The sequence below is a fragment of the Saccopteryx leptura genome, chromosome 4, assembly GCF_036850995.1.
Source record: "Saccopteryx leptura isolate mSacLep1 chromosome 4, mSacLep1_pri_phased_curated, whole genome shotgun sequence".
Taxonomy (NCBI): Eukaryota; Metazoa; Chordata; class Mammalia; order Chiroptera; family Emballonuridae; genus Saccopteryx; species Saccopteryx leptura.
In genome coordinates, this window is record NC_089506.1 from 212,518,343 (window position 1) to 212,542,751 (window position 24,409).

The window sequence follows — 24,409 nt, forward strand, 5'->3', positions numbered from 1 at the left end:
TCGTGCTCGGGACCCGGAGCAGAAATTACGCCCCAGCCTCCAAGAACAAGAGTCTCCCCCCCACATTCACCTGTTCTGAATTTTATTTCAAAAAATGGGAGTATACCATATGCTGCTGACTTGCCCCCCCCCCCCGTCCCCGTGTGTGGGACATATCTTAGAGATTGTTCAATATAAAAAAAATAGAAAAAACCATGCAGTGTGTCAAAGACAAACACAGCCGGACATTAGTTAAAGTGGTGGAAAAGATTTTATTCGATAACCACTGATAGCAGGGGAAAGGACTGAACACCATCCAGTTTGAGAGGGCATTTTCAAGGAAGAACGAGAGAGGGGAAAAAAATGGGGTTCAGAAAGTCAGAGAAGTGAGAAATCACAAAGAGCGGGTTAGTGTAGATATGATTAGGCCAAGTGCGTCTGCTAGCTGTGAGCTACAGGAGTCAGCAGTCCAGCCTCCCATGGAGCAGGGAGACAGACGGCCTGTCCCTCCTTGAGAATACATTTCAAATGACTCTCAGGTCTGTACAGATACTTTTGGTTTTTAAGAGATGCATGTTCACAATTATAAGACCTTTTTAGTAAATACTCTAAGAAAAGGAGGTCAGGCGCTAATCATCAGGTGTTGGCTAAAACAGTAAATTCTCCTGGCAGCAGTGTTGAGCTTTTTCAAACATGTATTTTATTGGGCTGGGGGTTAAAAGGGGACGCTATCCTTACGCTGTTAGAAGCCATGCCACAGTTTGGTCAAGTCTCTTAGGGCAGGTTTGGACGGAGTGGTTGGGTGCCAAGAGTTGTGCAGTTCTCAAGTGGTGCCCTGCTGTTTTTTTTTAACTATGTCATATTCCACTGTATGGCTATATCAGTTTCTTTAACCAGGTCCCTACTCACCACCCAGTTCTTGATGCCCTTGTCTTGCAGCAACTGGAACTATCCAGCAGTTATTATCATGAAGCCTTTATTCCATCCTAGTGGTTGAGCAAGATAATATCTGATCTTGCAAACAGGGAAGGCAGAGAGTCTGCCAACCCCTAGCCGAACTCCTGGATCTCAGCCATGATGGTCGCATGGCAGCCAGTCCGTCAGTCACCTTCTCCTGTGCTGGGCAAGCACCAGGACAGAAGTCTTCTCCCTAAGTAGCAACACAAAGTGTTTGCTTTCAAAATCGCCAAGACTGGCAGTTTCAGCCTTAGCCAAGCAGCCCACTAAACTTAATAGGGTGGACTGAATATGCTCCCCAAACACTTTCGTCCCACCTTCCTGAACACTGTCTCTACCTGGAAACTGAAAACAGCTTACAGTACTGGGAATGAAGAGACACTATTGAAACTAAGCTCAATAGTCACTCTGGTTGGCCCTTTGAGAATAAATTAAGTTACTTTCCCTTTAGAGGCTGATACACTTTTAGGAAACTAGGAGACTGTCATCATCCCCAAATTACCTTAGCTTCTGCTGCCACTGCCTCCTATTATCTAATACAGGGGTCCCCAAACTTTTTACACAGGGGGCCAGTTCACTGTCCCTCAGACCGTTGGAGGGCCGGACTATAAAAAAAACTATGAACAAATTCCTATGCACACTGCACATATCTTATTTTAAAGTAAAAAAACAAAACGGGAACAAATACAATATTTAAAATAAAGAACAAGTAAATTTAAATCAACAAACTGACCAATATTTCAATGGGAACTATGCTCCTCTCACTGACCACCAATGAAAGAGGTACCCTTCCAGAAGTGCGGCGGGGGCCGGATAAATGGCCTAAGGGGGCCGCATGTGGCCCGCGGGCCGTAGTTTGGGGACCCCTGATCTAATACTTAGTGTCCTCCAATCTTGGGTAGAGTTTCAGGCTGCATTCATGCATGTAGAACACTGAAGCAAGTGGGAATGGGGACACGCAGGTGGCTTTCTGACCAGCCCAGCATCAGAGGGTCGCTGCTGGAGGCCCTCACGGGAGCAGATGGCAGTGGCACCCAGGCACCAACCCTTGTTGTTCCTTTCAGCTTATGTTTTCAGCCCCTCATCCTGCTGCAGATTCTGCCCCCACCCCACCAGCCCTCAGATGCTCTCTCCACGTGATACGGTCTTTCACAAGAATCTTTTATATTCCAGTTACTCCACGGGGTGTGAAAAAGGTGTAGATATTCCATTTGTTTTTATTTCATCCTTTTGAAAAGGTCTATTAGTGTGATTGTTTTATAATGTGGAAAAGGTCAACTAATGATAAAAATCAGGACTCCTTGGAGAAATAGCTCAATCTAGGACTGAGGCAAGGAGTGCACTAGATAAATTTGCAGATGGTGGAAAGGGAAATGGTTTAAGTTCTCTAGACAAGTGTGTGGAAGAATCTTCTAAAGCTGAACATCTACATACCCTGTGTCACAGCGACTCACTCCTGGGTACAAACCCAGTAGTATCTCATATATGTGGACCACAGACATACAAGAACTACTTGATGTAGCCCCAAACTGAAAATCATCCACTGAAAATCACGTTATTTCTTTTTTTTTTTTAATTTTTTTCTTTTTTTTTATTTATTCATTTTAGAGAGGAGAGGGAGAGACAGAGACAGAGAGAGAGGAGAGACAGAGAGAGAGACAGGGGGGAGGAGCTGGAAGCATCAACTCCCATATGTGCCTTGACCAGGCAAGCCCAGGGTTTCGAACCGGCGACCTCAGCATTTCCAGGTCGACGCTTTATCCACTGCGCCACCACAGGTCAGGCACGTTATTTCTTTAGAGAATAAATAAATAGCATACCCTGGCCAGGTAGCTAAGTTAGTTGGGGCATCATCTCGACATGTCAAGGTTGTGGGTTCGATTCTTGGTCAGGGCACATACAGGTGTCAACCAACGAACACATAAATGAGTAGAACAATAAATTGATGTCTCTCTCTCTTCCCCCTTTCTCTCTCTCTCTCAAATCAATAAAATACATATTTTAAAAGAATAATATATAATGCAATGGGGAATACCATTCAGGGATCAAGCAACATATGGATAAACCCCCTGCTGTGAAGTAATACCAGAAGCAAAGTTCCAATTGTGAGACTACATTTTATAAAAAGTTCAAAAACAGACTAAATAAATTGGTTGTTGACAGAAGTCAGGATAGCGATGAGTAGGGAGGGGAAGTGACCAGGAAGAGCCCAGGAGTGTTGGTAAGTTCCGATTTGATCTGGATACTGTTTTAACTTGGTAGAAATCTATCTCACTTTTCATATTTGGTTTGTTACATTTGTTACATTTCTGTATGTTATATTTAAAAGTTTACTTTAAAAAAGTGTTTTTAAACCAGTGTCACCCAACAAATTCAATAAAAAGGGGGGAGAAAGTGAATGAAGAAAAACCGGTTTGGCCACTGCTGATGTCCAGGCAAGAGGAAATAGTGATGGCAGTGGAGGTAGAGAAACATGCAGATTTGCCTGACTGGTGGTGGCACAGTGGATAGAGCGTCGACCCAGGATGCTGAGGTCCAAGGTTTAAAATTCCAAGGTCGCCAGCTTGAGTGCAAGATCATCAATATGAGCCCAAGGTTGCTGGCTTGAGCAAGGGGTCACAGCTCAGCTTGAGCCTGCCAGTCAAGGCACGTATGAGAAACAATCAATGAACAACTAAAGTGACACAACTACAAGTTGATGCTTCTCATCTCTCTGTCCCTTCCTTCCTTCCTCTCTCTCAGAAAGAAAGAAAAAAAGGAAGGAAGGAAGGAAGAAAGGAAGGAAGGAAGGAAGGGAGAAAGGAAGGAAGGAAGAAGGAAGGAAGGAAAAAAAGAAAGAGAGAGAGAGAGAAAGAAGAAAGAAAGAAAGAAAGAAAAAAAGGAAGGAAGGAAGGGAGGGAGGGAGGGAGGGAGGAAGGGAGGGAGGAAGGAAGGAAGGAAGGAAGGAAGGAAGGAAGGAAGGAAGGAAGGAAGGAAGGAAGGAAGGGAAAATAAGTTTGGAACAGGCAAAGGCTCACCTTATGTTCTTGTCACTAAGACACTTCTTTGACCAGAGTTGGCCCTCAGTGAGGGGAGCCACCTGTGTGCCCCCAGTCCCACCTGCTTCAGTGTGGTAAAAGGCACACTTTTACCAGAGTGTGCCTTCAGTGAGGCATCTGGCTATACCATAAACACCGTGCAATTTCTCCTTCAAGATTGTGACCACCCGAGGAAAATTCTGGGGTTACTGCAGGAAAAGATGTTACTAATCCAGTTTAAAAATACACACTTAGGCCACTGGATTAACTGGAGGCTATTCAAGAGATTATAGTGCTTTTAATAGTATTCTTCCCAGAGTTGGAGAAGAAGAAGTTCTTGCTTTGCCCTGAATTATTCTAAATGGAGGAATCCTATAGAAATTGAAAACACAGGGAAATTTGATTTTCTTTTTAAATCTCTGAAGAGCTGAGAGGAAGGATGAAGACCCCATCGGTCAGCACTGTTAGGTGCTTTTGCTGACTAGACTGATGCTAGATTTAATTTTTTCCCACTTTTAATAAATAAATGGTAAGGTTTTTTTTTAAAGACAGAAATATTACTTCCAAAAATTCTAAGGTAACAAGTACAACAGTTGACTTTGTTTTTCTGGAGAGAAGTATCAACTCGTAGTTGTAGCACCTTAGTTGTTCATTGATTGCTCCTCATATGTGCCTTGATGGGGGTGAAATCCTGATGGAGCCAGTGACCTTGGGCTCAAGCCAGTGACCTTGGGCTTCAAGCCAGTGACCTTTGGGCTCAAGCCAGCAACCATGGGATCATGTCAATTATCCCAAACTCAAGCTGGCGACCCTGTGCTCAAGCTGTTGAGCCTGTGCTCAAGCCAGTAACCTCTGGGTTTCAAACCTGGGCATCCCAGGTCGACACTCTATCCATTGTGCCACCCTAGTCAGATAAAATTTGCATTTTTTCAAGATAATTTTAAGAGATATTGAAATATACCCCAAATTGGTAGGTAAATATTAAAAGTCCTTGGGCCCTGGCCGGGTAGTTCAGTTGATTAGAGCGTTGTCCCAACGTTGCATGTTCGATCCCTGGTCAGGGAATATATGTGTCAACCAATGAATTCACAATTAAGTGGAACAAAATCAGTGTTTCTCTCTCTTTCTCCTCCCTCTAAAATCAATCAATCAATGTTTTTGTTTTTGTTTTTTTTAAAAGTCCTTGGGGACATGTTTATCACTAAATAGAGATAAGTAACAATCCAGCAATTTAAGAATTTTAACACTCTGGGAAGGGAAGTGTATTTTTAAAGATCAGGAAAAATTTGAAGAGGATTAAATGTTCATTAACCCCACCCCTTTTATTTTTCTAAAAAGTAACTTCGGTTAATAAGAGAAGTAGAAGAAATCCCTGGCCCAACCTGTTATGGCACAGTGGACGGAGTATAAACTTGGAACACTGAGGTCGCAGGTTCAAAACCGTGCGCTTGCCAGGTCAGGGCACATTATGGGAAACAATCAATGAGCAACTAGAATGAAGCAATTATGAGTTGATGCTTCTCTTTCTCCCTCTCCCCCAACTCTTTCTAAAATCAGTAAATAAAAATTTAAAAAAAATAAGGAAAAGAAAAAAAAGGAATCCCTGCTTTAGGGACCTAGACCTGTCCAGACTGTAAGTCTCATGGGGGCAGCACTTGTCCGTTCCGCTCAGCCCGCGTCCCTGGGGTTGGGGACAGTGCCGGACACACAATAGGAAAGCAAATATTTTCTGAATGAATGAATGGTGCAAGCCCGTGGTAAGCCAAGAGCAGGGATATAAGGCAAACGCATAATCGGCCGGAGGGTTAGGTACGAAGAAGGCCCAAAGCTAGGGTAGGTCTTGTCTCCCTCCAAGCCTTTCTGCCTGGCTGATATTTCTGGTACTTGAGTCAAGCAGGTCTCTGCTTTCTAACAATATCTCCAGGAAAGGTGTGCGCCTGAGTCGGAGGCCCTGGAAATCCGTGTTAACAGCGAACCCCGAATCTTCCGCTGCGCTCTCAGCCAGCTCCCCCAGGCTCTCACTCCGGACGCTCCAGGCCCAACGCCCAGAGACAAACCAGGTCGGATCCTTACCCGGACAGGCCGAGTTCTCCCAGTCCAGCCGCCCCCACTCCCAGGGGTCAGGTACACGGCCACGTCCTCGAAGGCCACGGCATGGGGACGCAGGTAAGTCCTGGGGACGGGAGCAAGGGAGGGAGAGGCGGTACTGCCGGCGGGTCGAAGGACCCACGTCGGGGTGTGCGGGAGGCGCTGCCGCCCGCCCGGCTCCGCCCAGGGGTGGGGTTTCCAGACCCCGCCCAGGGGCGGGCGCAGCTGCCCGAGACAGAACCCGGTGAAAGGAGTCCTCACCGTGTGGGTCCCGGGTGAGCGGTGGCAGCAAGCCTCCGAGTACCGTGCGCCCCGCTGGGCTGCTCTTCAGCCATTTCGTCCGTCCTGATATATGCCAGGCGCTAGGCTGGGCGAGGATATGGAGCAGACCAGGGAAACACCACTGTCAGCAGGGAGCTTACGGTCCAGTGAGGCCCGCGCTAGACAAATAAAGAAGCCAGATAAGCCCCAGTGCAAAGCGCAGGAGGACAGCTACCCTGCAGTGGAGCCAGAGCGAGCGCAGGGCCTGTCCCTGATGAGCCTGGGCCTAGGGGCAGCCAACCCCAGCCTCCACCACCGTGTAGGTGGCCCCGGGGCCCCAGGACAGGTTAGTGCTGTGGGGGTGCACCCTCCAGGCTGCCGCCAAGAACACAACCCAAAAGTGTCCCTAGAACAAAGGGGAAAAGCTTGACTTTGGACTTAATTTTAGGTGAGGTCACTTCCCCTCACGGGAGCCCCGGCTTTGTCATTGGTAAAGCTGGAGTCAAAAGCCACCTGGGTGGATTCTCGGGAGGATTTTAGGTGGCAATGTTAACAAACTATAGAAATGATCCCTGAAAGTATAGTCTTTAGGTGGCAATATTGATGGCGCCCTCCCTTCCCCCTTTACATAGTCCTATTCTGTTCTCTTCTCAGTGCCCACCCCTGTTTGTTCCTGCACCGTGGCTTGTAAATCCGGGAGGTCAGAGCCTGTTTCTCCTGCTAACTCTGTGTGGGCAGCACCTACTATGTGCCTGGCACAGGGCAGGCCCTTGACAAAGATTTGTTGCATGAATGAAATGCCTAGCAAAGAGCCCAGAGCACAGCAGGCATTTTAAAATGGCAGCTCTTGCCCCCGCACCCCCCCAAAAAAAGTACAGGCTGACAGACACCTCCCTCCCAGGGGGCATAATTAGACCAGTCTTTTTTTTTTAACTTTTTTTTAGACTTTATTTGTTGACTTTTGGAGAGAGGGGAGAGAGAGAAAGAGAAGGAGAGTGAGAAGCGTCTATTCATAGTAGTTGCTTCCTGTATGTGCCTTGACCCGGCAAGCCCAGGGATTGAACTGGCGATTTTAGCGTTCCAGACCAATCTTGATTAAGAGGGGGCAGTTCTTACTTGGAAGAGTTGGAATCTGGATTAGCCTCTTTGTCTTTATTCCTCTGGCCCCGCCCTGCCTTCCCCCAACCCTGCTCCCAAGCTGGGAGGTTAAGGGTTAACTCCAGGATGCCCCCTCATCACCTGAATGGGACTGGGGCTGGGAACTTCCTGTTCCATTTTCCTGGAGTCCTAACCCCAGCTGGCTGAACTCGATTCTGGTCCTACGGCCCTCAGAGAACCCCAGCACCTCTGTCTCTGGAGTGGGGACCCTGAGTGGTGAGTTGCAAGGATGGCTGGGGTGCAGGCCGCCAGGACAAACGTAAGGGGTCATAGCAGCTTGCGGAGAAAATTGGCAGGGGGGTTGGGCAGGCCTCAATGGGGGATTAGGTAGCTGGAAGAAAGTCCTGGGAGGGTGGGTGGTCTGTGCTATGGAGGAGCCCAGCGCCAGCGATCACTGGACCTGTGGTGATGGGGGCATCAGGGAGGTTGTAGGACTTCCTAGGACATGGGCTTGCTATCCCCACTGGGGAGGGGAAGGCAGGCTCCACGTGACCCTAGAAGGACTGACCAGCCTTATCGACTCAGCTCAGCACTAGCAGGGGAGCCCAGCCAACAAAGACGAGCCATTCCTGCCAACTGTGTCCAGGGAGAAAGGGAGAGTTCCTGGCCAAGGACCCTGGACTCTGGGCTCCCCTATTGTCTGGGTGGGTTTCGTGGCAGCAACTCCACCCTGGGCTGGTCCAGCCTGTCCCTCCCTAACTCTCTGGGCTCCAAATTAAGCTGGTCGATTTTAGAGGGTGGCTGTAGAGTCTCCCTCGTCACCCAACCCAACCCCCACAGATGTGCATATTAACTAAGCTTTTGTGCGCTGGGGACCTGGGGGTGGGGGGAGGGAGAGACTCTACGCCAATTTCCCTTGAATTCCACTTTCAAACCTTTTGGTGAGGCCTCACCTGGAGTTTCTGGCATCCCAGGAATCTAGGCCTGATGGCTAAAATTTGGAATACCTTTATTTTTTCTGATTTACACTGTGATATTCTAGCTAAAGTGAGGCAAATCCCACAGAGTGGGAGGGAAACTGGGTCCTTTTCTGTTTCTGAGCTTTTGTGTAGTGGTCAAGATCACCGTTCTCACCTTAGAGCAAATCTTCTCTTCACCCGGTATGACCTGAAACAAATTACCTATCCTGTCTGAACATGGTCTTTGCACTTGTCAAATGGAAAAGTAATTTACCCCATGCACTGAAGTGGGATTAAGCAACCTATATACACTATAGGTAAGCACTCAGAACCTGCCAGCTGTTAATACAGGGTTTCTAATTACACTTGATCAGTTCTCTAATTATTTTGCTCTTGCTACCAAGACACAATGAAACAAAAACCCATTATTAAAAATATTTATAGCCTGACCAGGCGGTGGCGCAGTGGATAGAGCATCGGACTGGGATGCGGAGGACCCAGGTTCAAGACCCTGAGGTCGCCAGCTTGAGCGCAGGCTCATCTGGTTTGAGCAAAAGCTCACCAGCTTGGACCCAAGGTCACTGGCTTGAGCAAGGGGTTACTCGGTCTGCTGTAGCCCCACAGTCAAGGCACATATGAGAAAGCAATCAATGAACAACTGAGGTGTCACAATGAAAAGCTAATGATTGATGCTTCTCATCTCTCTCCGTTCCTGTCTGACCCTATCTATCCCTCTCCTTGACTCTCTCTCTGTCTCTGTAAAAAAATATATATAATGCTTTTTCTGCATCATTTTACATGCATTCCTCAAAAATTACAACTATGAGGTACAGTGATTACACACTATATTCTCGTTTTGTTATTTCCACTAACAAACACTGAAGTCACTGCAAGAGCTGGATGAACAGTTCCTTAAGAAGAGCCAGTTCCTACTTGTTAAGTAGCAGATCAAGGGGAGAAATACACTCAACCAAGACTGTGGCACAGAATGATACTTGAGGGGTTGAGACAGGTGGCTGGTGTTTTGTGGAGTCCCGGAAGTGAGGGGACAATAGGTAGAAGGAGCCAGCGATAAAAGGAAAAGCCCCATGGAGGGTCAGATGACACAGAGCAGGAAAGAATGAAGCTTGGAGAGGCTGGGGGGAGATTGAGATGCTGGAGAGTCTGGGAAACTGCTGGAAAGAGGAAGGACAAAGAAGGGGAGATTATGGAGGGGAGGGGAAAGACTGGAGAGAAGCAGAAAAGTGGGGGGAGGTGAGAGAAGCTGGCCTGGGCAGGTAGGTGGTCAGGATATAGTCCTGAGTCTTTTTGTTTTAACATCTTATCCCTCTCCCCTCTCCCCTCTTCCCTCTTTCCTCTCTCCTGAAGCAGGAAGTGTAGAACTAGACTTTAAAAAAACAACTGTAAAGGAGATTCAATCCACCTGTAAAGGAGATTCAGAGAACCCTCAGCCCCTTGACCCCTGAGTCCCATATCAAGAGGTCTCAACAAACTGTTCAAACCTCTGGACCAAACTAACTTCCCCCTAGCCCCATTGCCAAAGTTGGGTTACCATAGGCAAATGTCTGTGCCCCTGAGCATTGGTGTCCTCAGCTGTAAAATGGGACCAAAGTTAGCTGTGCTCATTTGTATTATTACCCAGTTATAGTGAGAATGAAAATAGCTAGCCCTTATGCACCCACAGTTTACTCCCTGTAGGTAGTGGGAAGTGATGCTAAAGGCTTTCTTATCCCCCTGCCTGGGATGTCCACAGGGGAGGATGGGGAGACAGGGTTGGGAATAGCGCATTTACTGTAGCCCTGAGGCTGGAGAGAAGGGAGGGCAGAAAGAGGTTGGAACTTGGGTGTCTGTATCCATAAAATAATTCCTGCCCAAATTAAAATATAAAAGTACCCCAAAGCACTGTGACAAAAGCACAGGCCTGTTCAGACAAGGGTAAATCTTCTGAGTTGTACTGAAGGACTAAACTGAACCCCTGTGAGTGGGGCTGAACGTGGGCAGCTCCTTCTTGAGAAGCTGGACTACTTCCTAAAAGGAAGGAGTAGCCCCACAAAACTTTTTGGGTCTTGGAAAAAAAGGTGAGGGCACTATCAGTTGCATGGACCCAGTGCCCCCTGGTGGCGGCGGTGAGAAACAGCTTATCGCCCGCCAGAATCCCGGGGGGATTCCTCTCCCAGGGGTAGGGTAGACCAGGAAAGAATCCAAATTTATTTATTTTTTAAAAAAATTAGGTAAAAAATGGAAATCACGGCCTCTCCTACCCATAAGCCAACTCACAAGGTCACACCCACTAGAGGCCTTTGAAATGACCAAGGCAGCTTTGGCCTGCCTTGTGGATACATCTGTCACATACTTTTCTGCAAGCTGTAATCCTCTTTTCACCTGGAGACTCATCCACCCATTCTAGCTCCTTGGCTCAACCTGATTTCAGTCTCTGGTGAAGAGTGAGGAGATGAGTAGAATGGAACACCAGGAGGGAGATCAGCCCTACACTGGGCAGCTGAGTGGCCTTGGCCTTGACTGCTAAAAGCCACCTCCAGAGCCATTAAGTGAGCATCAGGATGTCTAGACAGAGATCATATGCATGAGCTTTTCCCTCAACCTTTTATCCTTAAAATTCTTAAACTTCCAGAGGAGTGAAAGAGCAGTGCAATAAACATCCATACATCACCTGACCAGGCGGTGGCTCAATGGACAGAGCATCGGACTGGGACCTGGAGGATCCAGGTTCGAAACCCTGAGGTCGCCAGCTTGAGCCCAAGGTTGCAGGCTTGAGCAAGGGGTTACTCACTCTGCTATACCCCCCAGTCAAGGCACATATGAGAAAGCAATCAATGAACAAATAAGGGGTTACAATGAAGAACTGATGCTTCTCATCTCTCTCCCTTTCTCTCTGTCTATCCCTATCTGTCCCTCTCTTTGTCTCTGTCACAAAAAATAAATAAACATCCATACATCTCCCAGATTCTACAAGTGCTAAGTTTTGCCACATTGGCCATGTTGGTTCGTAAACATGGCTGAACGTCTTCCCCTTCACTTCCAAACCCTTCAACATCTAAAAATAAATTTCCTACATACCACAAAACTGAAATCTCATCTCAGAAATTCATTTCCATTGTCATCTAGTGCCCTATCCATGTTGAAATTTCCCCAATTGACCCCAATATATCTTTGAGAGCCTTTAAAAAAAAAAATCAAAATCCAATCAATTTTATGCATTTCATTGTAAGGGTTTTGGTCTCCTCTAGAGTCTAGAGCAATACACCCCTTACTGGAACTTATTCTTTTTTGTAACAAAAGACTGAAGATCCTGGACCAACTGTTTGGGAGAATATGCTGTCTTTAGGGTTTGTTCGATTGTTTACTTGAGGGCTCATTTGACTTGTTTTTGCTCCCTATGATGCCTTATATACTGGAAGTTGGGTCTGAAGGCTGGATTGGATTGCAATGGAACTTTTTTTTTTTTTTTTTGTATTTTTCTGAAGTGAGAGTGGGTAAGTGGAGAGACAGACTCCCACATGTGCCCAACCGGGATCCACCTGGTATGCCCACCAGGGGGCGATGCTCTGCCCATCTGGGGCCCTTGCTCCATTGCAACTGGAGCCATTCTAGTGCCTAAGGCAGAGGCCATGGAGCCATCCTCAGCGCCTGGGCCAACTTTCCTCCAACTGGGCCTTGGCTGCAGGAGGGGAAGAGAGAGACAGAGAGGAAGGAGAGGGGGAGGGGTTGAGAAGCAGATGGGCGCTTCTCCTGTGTGCCCTGGCTGGGAATTGAACCTGGTACTTCCACATGCCGGGCTGATGCTCTACCACTGAGTCAGCCAGGCAGGGCACGATAGAACATTTTTGGTAAGGACCCATCTTCGGTGTTTCCATGTACTCAGCTTGGCATAAAATCAAGAGACAGGGAAAGCCAGATTATCCTTTCTTGGGGAGATGCCAACTTAGACTGCTAGGTTAGGTGAGGCGAAGTCTAGCTGTTGCAGTAGAGGACAGTGACACAGAGCTGTCCGTTTTCTCTGCCTGTTAGTGCAGTGGTCTGGCTGAGCCATTCCACATGACCAGTGCGAGAAACGATTCTTCTGGAGGCTGCATCTTTAGGCATCTCTTAACACCACAGGTGTGGGAGCGGAGAGGGAGAGAAACCCAAGAGCCAAAGCAGCTGTAGTGAAGTGTCGTCCAAGGTGAAGAATGCTTGTAGAAACTATCCCAGCTGAGAGGGAGCCAGAGCAGCTCGGAGCAGTAAAACTGGAGGAGGAGGAAGAGGCTGCCGGACAGGAGGACCACAAGCGGCCAGATATCAGGCTCCGGCCAGAAGTGGCTCACCAGCTCTTTCGATGCTTCCGGTATCAAGAGGACATGGGGCCCAGGGCGTCACTGAGCCGCCTCCGGGACCTGTGCAGCCATTGGCTGCAGCCGTCACTGCACACCAAGAAGCAGATCCTGGAGCTGCTGGTGCTGGAGCAGTTCCTATGCGGACTGCCCCCACACCTCCTGGCCCGGCTGCATGGCCAGCAGCTTAAGGATGGTGAGGAGGTGGTGCTGCTGCTGGAGGGTGTCCAGAGGGAGTTCATCGACATAGGACCATTGGTAAGAGGGTGGCAGCCAGGTGGGGTGGCTGGTGGGGAAGACAAAGAATTTATGCCCCCATTAAGAAATCACTGAAAACTCTACTTTCCTCCCTCTGCCAATTCTTTCTTGTCTTCCTAACTCCTTCCCTGTCTGACTGTCACTTTTCCTTGGTCCCATTTCTTTTGGGAGTCAGTAGGACATGGGTCACCATCCTGTCTGTTGCCTAACGTGGATGTGTTTTGAACAGGATTTTAGTTTTAATGCTGGCAAGAACTGTCCTCGTGCAGACATTACTTTGGAAGAACAGAGGGACCTTTCCCAGGTCTCTGTTCATAGCCCCAAAAAGGAAGTGCCCCCAGAAAGGCCTCCATACCTGGAACCATCAGAAGAACTCCTGCCATCCCAGCCAGAGCCCTCCACGCCTGCTGAGCTAGAGGCCTGGAGACGTTCCCCAAGTTCAAAGCAGCCACTGAGCCCAGGTCTCAAGAGGACATTCCAGGCTCTGCAGGAGAATGGTAAGAAGCTGGTGCCCAAGGGAAGTAGGAGCTGGGAGGCCTGGTGGGAAGGGAAGTGGACAGTCTCCGTAGTTGACAGGAATGGATGAGAGCCACGATGTGTCTCACAGGGACTTGACAAGAGGTGCGTGTCTTTATAGCTTTATGATAGATAAAGCTGACTTCTCACAACTCTTTCTTTCTCCCCCAATGCGGTCAGGTCCCCAGGGCCCTGAGCTGTGGCCTGAGGAGAACTCCCATGATCAGGAGCTAGCGGCTGTTCTGGTGAGTTGGACTGGTCCCCTCACTCCAGGGTGTTCTTTTTTCCCAAATGTTCATTGGTTCTGCAGTTTTAGCAAATCCATGTCTTTCTGAATTTAAGCCTAAGAAACTGTTCATTCCCCTCAGGTCCCAGAGCCCTGTTCCTCACTCACTGAAGGTGTCTGCCCCTCCTTCTGTTACAGGAGTCCCTGACCTTTGAAGATGTCCCGGTGAAGAAGACGTGGCCTGTGCACCCTCTGGGTAAGAGCCCTTCCCAGAGCTGACAACCACTGAAGCCTCTATCTTTTTGTTGGGATGTGATTCCTGAAGCTTTAGACCAAGGGTCCCCAAACTTTTTACACAGGGGGCCAGTTCACTGTCCCTCAGACTGTTGGAGGGCCGGACTATAAGAAAAAACTATGAACAAATCCCTATGCACACTGCACATATCTTATTTTAAAGTAAAAAAAATGGGAACAAATACAATATTTAAAATAAAGAATGGCCCTGGCCGGTTGGCTCAGCGGTAGAGCGTTGGTCTGGCGTGCGGGGGACCCGGGTTTGATTCCCGGCCAGGGCACATAGGGGAAGCGCCCATTTGCTTCTCCACCCCCACCCCCTCCTTCCTCTCTGTCTCTCTCTTCCCCTCCCGCAGCCAAGGCTCCATTGGAGCAAGGATGGCCCGGGCGCTGGGGATGGCTCCTTGGCCTCTGCCCCAGGCACTAGAGTGGCTCTGGTCGCGACAGAGCGACGCCCCGGAGGGGCAGAGCATCACCCCCTGGTGGGCAGAGCTTCGCCCCTGGTGGGCGTGTCAGGTGGATCCCAGTCGGGCGCATGCGGGAGTCTGTCTGACTGTCTCTCCCCGTCTCCAACTTCAGAAAAAAATAAATAAATAAAAAATAAAGAACAAGTAAATTTAAATCAACAAACTGACCAGTATTTCTTTTTTTTTTTTAATTTTTTAAATTTTATTTATTTATTTTAGAGAGGAGAGAGAAAGGGAGAGAGGGAGAGAGAGAGAAAGAGAGGAGAGAGAGACAGAGAGAGAAGGGGGGAGGAGCTGGAAGCATCAACTCCCATATGTGCCATGACCAGGCAAGTCCAGGGTTTCGAACTGGCGACCTCAGCATTTCCAGGTCAACTCTTTATCTACTGCACCACCACAGGTCAGGCCTGACCAGTATTTCAATGGGAACTATGGGCCTGCTTTTGGCTAATGAGATGGTCAATGTCCGATTCCATATTTGTCACTGCTAGCTGTAACAAGTGATATGACGTGCTTCCAGAGCCCTGACACGTGCAACCCACGGCACCACCACCTACAGTACTCCAGGAGCACAGGATGCATCGCTCCTCTCACTGACCACCAATGAAAGAGGTGCCCCTTCCGGAAGTGCGGCGGGGGCCGGATAAATGGCCTCAGGGGGCCGCATGCGGCCCGCGGGCCGTAGTTTGGGGCCCCCTGCTTTATATCTACTTCACACTTAGACCTCTTTGGTTCATATATATATGAACCCCCAAGAGTTCATTGTGTCTGGTCTAATTATCAACCCCTTTAACACTGAGCTTTTAAAATAGGTGGTCATACCCTGGCTGGGTGGCTAAGCTGGTTAGAGCATTGTCCCAATACACCACGGTTTCAGGATGGATCCCCAGTCAGGGCACATACAAGAATCAACCAATGAGTGCATGAATAAGTGGAACCAATCGATGTTGAGAGAGAGAAAGACAGACAGACAGACATCAATTTGCTGTTCCACCCATCCGTGCACTCATAGGTTGACTCCTGCCTGTGCCCCGCCGGGGATGGAACTGCCACCCTGGTGCATCAGGACAACACTCCAACCAGCTTAGACCACCTGGCAGGGCTCAATAAATAAATGTTTAAACATAAAAAATAGGTGGTCGTAGGAGTGCTTGCTAATGGCTATGGGGTATCCATTTGGGGGAATAGTCAAGTTCTGACCCTGGATAGTGGTGACAGTTGGGGAACATTGTGAATGTATCTGATGGACCAGAATTGCACACTATAAAACAGTTCCAGTGTTAAATTGTATGTTACTTATTTTTTAGCCCACACTCTCTGCTCACCCACTAGCTTTTCAGGATCCCCGGTTTCTTGTCACTTTCAGGCAATGGTGGTCTGGCGATACCTAGTAGCCCTCTGGACAGGCCTGACCAATCTTGTTATTTGCTTCTTTTATAGGATGTGGAAGCAGAGCCTCAGATGAGTTTAAAGACGAACCTAAGGCGATCGCCTGGCCTGCTGCCATCTCCACAGAGTCTCAGGAAGATAGTCCAGGGGCGGCAGAAGAGCCCCATGCGGAGTCACAGGGTCCAGGGGTGAGCAGCTCCTGTGAAGGAGAGTCCCCCGAAGGCAAGAATGACATTCGAGAGGCCAAAGTGGCCAAAGGGACTCCCAAGTCAGAGCCAGAGACAAAATTCATCTGCACAGAATGTGGAGTAAGTTTCCCGACGCTGGCCCGCCTGGAAGGGCACCATCTGCGGTCTCACCCTGGCTCGCGGTCCTTCTCGTGCCAGTGCTGCGGGAAGACTTTCGGCCGCAACTCCATCCTCAAATTGCACATGCGCACGCACACGGACGAGAGGCCACATGCCTGCCACCTCTGCAGCCACCGGTTTCGCCAGACCTCACACCTTAATAAGCATCTGCAGACGCACTCTGAGCCTGCCTTCTTGTGTGCCGAATGCGGTCAGGGCTTCCAGAGCCGGACCAGCCTCCTGCAGCACCTGCTAGGACACGCTCGGGATCAAAAGGCCTCCTGTGCTCCAGAGAATAAGACCAAAGCACCAGAGCTGACCGTGGTCCTGTGCTCACATTGTGGCCAAACCTTCCAGCGTCGCTCCAGCCTCAAACGCCATCTGCGGATTCACGCCAAAGAGGGGAGCTCCGAGAGCCTGCCCTCAGGCTCTGAGCACAACAGGCCCTACGTGTGCAGCGACTGTGGCAAGGCTTTTCGGCGCAGTGAGCACCTGGGGGCGCACCTCCGTGTGCACACAGGTGAGCGGCCCTTCTCCTGCCAGGTCTGCGGCCGTAGATTCAACCAGAGCTCCCAGCTGGCCTGCCACCAACGGGTGCACACGGGCGAGAAGCCTTACGGCTGCTCTCAGTGCGGGAAACGCTTTGTGCGCCGGGCTAGCTTGGCCCGCCACCTCCTGATCCACGGTGGCCCGAGGCCTCACCGCTGCTCCCAGTGCGGCAAGAGCTTCAGCCAGGCGCAGGACCTGGCCCGCCACCGGCGCAGCCACACTGGCGAGAAGCCCTGCCGCTGCAGCGAGTGCGGGGAGGGCTTCAGCCAGAGCGCCCACCTGGCGCGCCACCAGCGGATCCACACCGGGGAGAAGCCCCACGCCTGTGACACCTGCGGTCACCGCTTCCGCAACAGTTCCAACCTTGCCCGTCACCGCCGCAGCCACACGGGTGAGCGGCCCTATGGCTGCAAGACATGCGGCCGGAGCTTCCGGCGCAATGCCCACCTGCAGCGGCACCTGGCCACCCATGCAGGGGCCGGGGACGAGGCGGCGTCCGGGCAGGCCGAGCCCCCCCAAGAGTGCCTGGAGTGTGGCAAGAGCTTCAGCCGCAGCTGTAACCTATTGCGTCACATGCTGGTGCACACGGGGGCCAGGCCCTACTCCTGCACACAGTGTGGTCGCAGCTTCAGCCGCAATTCCCACCTGCTGCGCCACCTGAGAACCCATTCCCGAGAGGCCCTGTACTAGCTTTGTTCAGGTTCCTCCGGGCCTGCCCTGCAGGCCTTTCCCTGGCCTCCTCTGAACCCACAAACAACAGGGAGACCCCTGCCCCACCCCCTTGTGCCCTGGCCAATCCCACCTCTCCCTGGCTCCAGTTAACCCTGTATTACTTCTCCCCTCCCCCAGAAGCATCTCTTCCTGGCCTCAGGAATGCTTTTCCAAATGCCCTCAATAAAACAGCCTTAAAAAAAATAAAAACAGCTCATTTTGGCCTGACCTGTGGTGGAGCAGTGGATAAAAGTGTCCTCCTGAAATGCTAAGGTAACCAGTTCCAAACCCTGAACTTGCCCGGTCAAGGCATATGCGAAAGTTGATGTTTCCTGCTCCTCCCGCCCTTTGCTCTTCCTATCTCCTCTCTAAAATCAATAAATAAAATCTTTAAAAATTTCATTTTGTATTTAAGCACTGATTTTACAAAATGTGGCATAAAGGTGAACTAAATGTACAACTTAAATTCTTCATATAAATTGTCTTCTAAATACATTGCGCCTAATGATTACATTAACTAGTGTTTGTGTGTGTGTGTGTGTGTGTGTGTGGGTAGGTGGAGGAATGAGACAGAAACAGGGACAAGGGGGTGGACAGAAGTAGGAAGGACAAGAAGAGGGAGGTCTGAGGGTCCTGATGAGAAGGGCACACCCCTTCCCCTCTGACCCTGGCTCCTCCACTGTCTGAACCAGGGAATCTCTGAGACCAGGAATGGACCTCTTGCTCGCCCCACCCCTCCCCCATCAGCCTGAGACAAAGGAGGGGCAGAGGAAAGACCAGGCGAGGAAGCAGGTTGGAGTATTTTCAAGACCTTCCAAGAATAAAGTCGCCTGACCAGGCGGTGGCGCAGTGGATGGGGCGTCGGACTGGGATGCGGAAGGACCCGGGGTTCGAGACCCTGAGGTGACCAGCTTGAGTGCGGGCTCATCTGGTTTGAGCAAAAGCTAACCAGCTTGGACCTAGGGTCAGTGGCTTGAGGGGGGGGTTGCTCGATCTGCTGGGGGCCCGCGGTCAGGGCACATGTGGGGGGGCGATCGATGGACCACTAAGGTGTCGCAACAAAAAAAAGGCTGATGATTGATGCTTCTCATCTCTCTCCATTCCTGTCTGTCTGTCCCAGTCTGTCCCTCTCTCTGACTCTCTCTGTCTCTGTATAAATAAATAAATAAACAAAGTCATCCAGGCAGGGGTCAGGGTACAGGGGAATGTCCACCAGGTTCCTTAAACAGTGTATCCCAGCCCAGCCCCAAAGTCCAGAGAAGGTTCCATAGCAGCTTCAGGCTCAGGACATCCAGGACCTGCAAGGTTCTTTGTGGCTTTGTTGCTCATAGCCTGGCTCACCTCTCAGCTCTTCTCTAAGACCCAGCTTGGAGCCAAAGCCCCACACAGCTCAGCTCAGCTATTGTCTTGCCCTCTGGATTAGTGTTCCGGAGCTGCCAGAACAAAGCACCACGGACTGGGTGGCTTAACAACACAGATTAATTTTCTTAACAGTTCTGGAGACTAGAAGTCTGAATCAAGCTGTAGGCAGAGTTGGTTTCTTCTGAGGGCTATGAGGGAAGGATCAGTTCCAGGCCTCAGTCCTAGGCTTGTAGATGGCTGTCATGTTCCTATGACATTCTCCCTGTATACATATGTCTGTCTCCTAACGTCCCACTTTCAAGAGGAAGGGCCGATCCTATGACCTTATTTAACTTGATTCCCTTTATAAGGACCTTGTCTTCTATTAAGGTAATATTCTGAGGTACTGAGGTTAGGGCTTCAGCATATGAATTTGGGGGGAACACAATTCAACCCCTAACATCCTCAAAACGAGCCCAGGTTCCTGAGAGGCCACCCATGGGATCCCCAGAGGGACAGACCTCCACATCACACTTTCTTGGTACAAGTCTAATTTGGGTTAACTAGACCTCAGCTGATGTCTCTTAGCCCCTTAGGAGCCATTCAATTGTCCGAAACCCCCTTTCCACACCTAAGAAGTCCAGATCCTTCCCTGAGTTGTCTGGATTCCAGGGTAGGAGAGAAGGGAGCTGCTCCCGCTTCAGGTACAAGTATTATTTCTGGGCTTCATCTCCAGAAGCCTGGCTCCCTGACCCCACATAACACTCTTCCCTTCCGTGACGATCTCACAAAGGCTACCATCTGAAGAAATGTTGTGTTTCATTGTGCACTGTACCATTTTTAATAGCTTTAGTGAGATATAATTCACAGACAATACACCCAGTAAAGTGTACAATTCAATGCCCAGTTCAACCATCACAATTAATTTCAGAGTATTTTCATCCCCCAAAAGAAATTCTGCACCCCTTAGGCACCATCCTCAAGCCCCCATATCCTCACTTCCCACCAGACCCAGGCAACCACTAATCTATTTTTTGTCTATAGATTTGCCTATTCTAGACATTTCATATAAGTGGAATCATACAATATGTCACCTTTCTGTGTCTGTTTATTTTTACTTTAATATTTTCAAGGTTCATTGAGGTAGTAGCATGTGTAAGTACTTCATTCTTTTGTATAGCTGAATAATATTTCACTGTGTGAATAAACTGCATTTTGTTTATCCGTTCATCTGTTGATGGACATTCGGGTAGCTTCCACCTCTTGGCAAGTATGGATAATGTTGCTATGAACATTCATGTACAAGTATCTATATGGACATGTTTTTCTCCGGAGTATATACTTAGGTATGGAATTGCTATGTCACAAAATAACTATGTTTTTAATTTTTTGAGCTACCACCAGACTCTTCTCCAAAGTGCCTCATCATTTTATATTCCCAGAAGCAGTGCATGAAAGTTCCAATTTCTCCACATCCTCATCAACACTTACTATTGTCTTTTTTATTATTATTATCTTTTTTAAGCGAGACAGAGAGATGGAGGGACAGACAGGGAAAGACAGACAGGAAGGGAGATGAGAAGCATCAACTCACAGTTGTGGCACCCTAGTTACTCATCAATTGCTTTCTCGTCTGTGCCTTGACTAGGGGGCTCCAGCTGAGTCAGTGACCCCTTGCTCAAGCCAGTGACCTTTGGACTCAAGCCTGCAACCATGGGGTCATGTCTGTGATCCCACACTCAAGTCATCAACCTTGGGGCCCAAAATCTGGGCCCTCAGTGTCCCAATGGTCCATCCACTGCACCGCCATCTAGTCAGGTTTTTTTTTTGTTGTTGTTGTTTTTTAAGAGAGAGGGATAGACAGGGACAGACAGACAGGAAAGGAGAGAGATGAGAAGCATCAATCATTACTTTTTCTTTGTGTGTTGCAACACCTTAATTGTTTGTTGATTGCCTTCCCATATGTGCCTTGACTGCGGGCCTTCAGCAGACTGAGTAACCCCTTGCTTGAGCCAGAGACCTTGGGCTCAAGCTGGTGAGCTTTTGCTCAAACCAAATGAGCCTGTGCTCAAGCTGGCGATCCCGGGGTCTTGAACCTGGGTCTTCCGCATCCCAGTCCGACGCTCTATCTGCTGCGCCACTGCCTAGTCAGGCTAGTCAGATTGTTTTGTTTGTTTGTTTTTGTTTTGTTTTTTGTATTTTTCTGAAGCTAGAAATGGGGAGAGACAGTCAGACAGACTCCCGCATGCGCCCGACCGGGATCCACCCGACACGCCCACCAGGGGGCGACGCTCTGCCCACCAGGGGGCAATGCTCTGCCCCTCCGGGGCGTCGCTCTGCGGTGACCAGTCACTCTAGTGCCTGGGGCAGAGGCCAAGGAGCCATCCCCAGCGCCCGGGCCATCTTTGCTCCAATGGAGCCTCGGCTGCGGGAGGGGAAGAGAGAGACAGAGAGGAAGGAGAGGGGGAGGGGTGGAGAAGCAGATGGGTGCTTCTCCTGTGTGCCCTGGCCGGGAATCGAACCCGGGACTTCTGCACGCCAGGCCAACGTTCTACCACTGAGCCAACCGGCCAGGGCTTAGTCAGGTTTTTTTAAAAAAATTATTTTAGAGAGAGAGGAAGGGAGAGAGAGAGAAAGACAAATGTCAATTTGTTGTTCCACTTATTTATGCATCTATTAGTTGATTCTTTTATGTGCCCTGGCCAGGGATCAAACCCACAACCTTAGCATATCCGGGCAATGTTCTAACCAATTGAGCTACCCAGCCAGGTCACTACTATGTCTTTTGGATTCCAGGCATCATAGTGGGTGTGACATAGTATCCTATTATGATTTTGATTCATATTTTCCTAATGATTAATTGATGTTGAGCCTTTTTTTCATGTGCATACTGGCCATTTGTATATCCACTGCTCATAAAAATTAGGGGATACTTTATCGCCTCATATTCATTTTGAAATATCCCCTAATTTCTGTGAGCAGTATATATCTTCCTTGAAGAAATGTATACTCTGATTCTTTGCCCATTTTATTTATTTACTTCTATTTATTGATTTTAGAGAGAAGGGAGAGAGAGAGAGCAAGTGAGAGAGAGAGAGAGAGACAGAAAGATAGGAACATAGATCTGTTCCTGTATGTGTCCTGACCAGGGATCGAACTGGCAACCTCTGTGCTTTGGGTTGGCACTCTAACTAACCAAGCTATCCAGCCAGGGCTCCTAGCCCATTTTAAAAGTGGGTTATTTTTCTTTTTATTATTAAGATTGTAAGAGTAGTTTATATATTCCAGATAAGAGTTTCATCTCAGATATATCATTTGCAAATACTTTTTCCCATTCCTTGGGTTGTCTTTTTACTTTTTGATGGTGCCTTTTGAAGGACAAAAAAAGAAATATTTTTTGAGAGAGAGGCAGGAAGAGACTGAGGAATCAAACCGGCAATCTCTGTGCTCCAGGAGGACACTTCAACTAACAAAGCATCCAGCCAGGACTTAATTTTTTTTTTTTCTTCAGAGATAAAGAGAGGAAGGGAGAGGAGGGAAGGGAGAAGGGAAGCATTTATTTCTTGTTCCACTCAGTCGTGCATTAGTTGGTTGCTTCCCATGTGTGTGTCCTGACTGGGAATTGAACCCATAACTGGATGGGGGTTTTTTTTGTTTTGTTTTGTTTTTACAGAGACAGAGAGAGAGTCAGAGAGAGGGATAGATAGGAACAGACAGACAGGAATGGAGAGATGAGAAGCACCAATCATTAGTTTTTCGTTGCGCATTGAGACACCTTAGTTGTTCATTAATTGCTTTCTCATATGTGCCTTGACCGCGGGCCTTCAGCAGACCGAGTAACCCCTTGCTGGAGCCAGCGACCTTGGATCCAAGCTGGTGAGCTTTTGTTCAAACTAGATGAGCCCGCGCTCAAGCTGGCAACCTCGGGGTCTTGAACCTGGGTCCTCGGCATCCCAGTCCGACACTCTATCCACTGTGCCATCACCTAGTCAGGCGAACTTTTCTAACTGAGCTAACCAGCCAGGGCCAAGAACAAAATATTTTATTTTGATTATGAGACTGTACCATTTAAAAGTAATATTAATCGCCCTGGCCGGTTGGCTCAGTGGTAGAGTGTCGGCCTGCCGTGCGGGAGACCTGGGTTCAATTCCCGGCCAGGGCATACAGGACAGGCTCCCATCTGCTTCTCCACCCCTCCCCCTCTCCTTCCTCTCTGTCCCTCTCTTCCCTTCCCGCAGCCAAGGCTCCATTGGAGCAAAGTTTGCCCGGACACTGAGGATGGCTCTGTGGCCTCTGCCTCAGGCGCTAGAATGGCTCTGATTGTGGCAGAGCATCGCCCCCTAGTGGGCATGCTGGGTGGATCCCAGTCGGGCACATGCGGGAGTCTGTCTGACTGCCTCCCCGTTTCCAACTTCAGAGAAATAAGAAAAAAAAAAAAAAAAGTAATATTAATCAATTTGACCTGGCACTTTTGTATAAGTGACTTAATAAAATTTAAAGGCAGGAGAAGGCCCTGGCCAATGGTTTAGTGGATAGAGTGTCAGCCTGGCATATGGATGTCCAGGGTTCAATCCTCAGTCAGGGCACACATAAGAAGCGACCATCTCACCCCCATGTTTACTGCAGCATTGTTGGTTTTGTTTTTGTTTTTTGTGGGGTTTTTTTTGATAGAGATAGGAACAGACAGACAGGAACGGAGAGAGATGAGAAGCATTAATTCTTCATTGCAGCATTTTAGTTGTTCATTGATTGCTTTCTCATATGTGCCTTGACCGTGGGGCTATAGCAGACTGAGTAACCCTTGCTCAAGCCAGAGACCTTGGGCTCAAGCTGGTGAACCTTGCTCAAACCAGATGAGCCTGCACTCAAGCTGGCGACCTCGGGGTCTCGAGCCTGGATCCTTCGCATCCCAATCCAATGCTCTATCCACTGTGCCACTGCATGATCAGGCCTGCAGCATTGTTTACAATAGCCAAGATCTGGAAACAGCCCAAGTATCTATCAGTGTATGAGTGGATTAAAAAGCTGTGGTACATATACACAAATGGAATACTATGTGGCCATGAAAAAGAAGGAAACCTTACCTTTTGCGAGAGCATAGATGAAATTGGAGATTATTATGCTAAGTGAAATAAGTCAGGCAAGAAAGATATCATATGATCTCACTTATATGTGGAATCTAATGAACAAAGTGAACTGAGGAACAGAATAGAGGTAGAGGTGGGGTCACAAGGACCAGAAGGACAGCAGTCAGAGAGAAGGGGGATGAGGGGATGGGATCAGAAAAGGTGAAGAGATTAGTGAAATTATATATATATAACATAGAGATACAGTTAACAGTACAGCAAGTCCCAGAGGGAAGAGGGAAGGGAGTTAGGGGGAGGGGGGCAATGGAGGTATAAATAGGGTCATGGGGGTGGGGGGTGAAGGTGTTATATTCAGTGGGACACTTGAATCCATGTAAACACAATAAATAAAAATTAAAAAAAAAAGAAGTGACCATTTGCTTCTCTTTCCCTTCCTCTCCCCCTTCTCATTATCTTCCCCTCTTGTAGCCAGTGGCTCAGTTGGTTTGAGCATTGGCCTCAGGTGCTGAGGAAAGCTCGGTTGGTTGGTCCGAG

At 48.8% G+C, this 24,409-nt stretch overlaps 1 protein-coding gene, 1 long non-coding RNA gene and 1 other non-coding gene across 4 annotated transcripts; 2 read left to right on the forward strand and 1 right to left on the reverse strand.

Moving 5' to 3' along the window:
* Positions 1-231: 231 nt before the first annotated feature.
* Positions 232-4,831, reverse strand: LOC136403711 (uncharacterized). Its single transcript, XR_010751175.1, has 2 exons — positions 3,954-4,831; positions 232-1,129 (listed from the first exon to the last, which is right to left on the reverse strand). It is a non-coding gene; the product is annotated as an uncharacterized lncRNA (long non-coding RNA).
* Positions 4,832-7,608: 2,777 nt separating this feature from the next.
* Positions 7,609-17,426, forward strand: ZSCAN10 (zinc finger and SCAN domain containing 10). 2 transcript variants are annotated; one of them, XM_066382748.1, is made up of 6 exons: positions 7,609-7,676; positions 12,479-12,948; positions 13,178-13,445; positions 13,645-13,709; positions 13,889-13,946; positions 15,892-17,426. In XM_066382748.1, exons 2-6 carry the CDS (start codon positions 12,550-12,552, stop codon positions 17,424-17,426), a joined length of 2,325 nt encoding a protein of 774 aa, XP_066238845.1. In that variant the 5' UTR covers positions 7,609-7,676; positions 12,479-12,549. The 2 variants fall into 2 exon arrangements, with proteins under 2 accessions (XP_066238845.1, XP_066238846.1); XM_066382749.1 differs by lacking the exons at positions 7,609-7,676; positions 13,178-13,445 and having other exon boundaries at positions 12,584-12,813.
* A 5,448-nt stretch (positions 17,427-22,874) lies between these two features.
* On the forward strand, positions 22,875-22,950 carry TRNAG-GCC (transfer RNA glycine (anticodon GCC)). The gene has a single exon. It is a non-coding gene; the product is annotated as a tRNA-Gly (tRNA).
* Positions 22,951-24,409: the final 1,459 nt, after the last annotated feature.

Bases quoted from the DNA above. Each gene is read 5' to 3' on its own strand.
- ZSCAN10 (XM_066382748.1), top strand. From the start codon at position 12,550: ATGCTTGTAGAAACTATCCCAGCTGAGAGGGAGCCAGAGCAGCTCGGA. The intron at 12,949-13,177 runs GTAAGAGGGTGG...TGTTTTGAACAG, and splicing joins TCATCGACATAGGACCATTG to GATTTTAGTTTTAATGCTGG. The intron at 13,710-13,888 runs GTGAGTTGGACT...CTTCTGTTACAG, and splicing joins AGGAGCTAGCGGCTGTTCTG to GAGTCCCTGACCTTTGAAGA.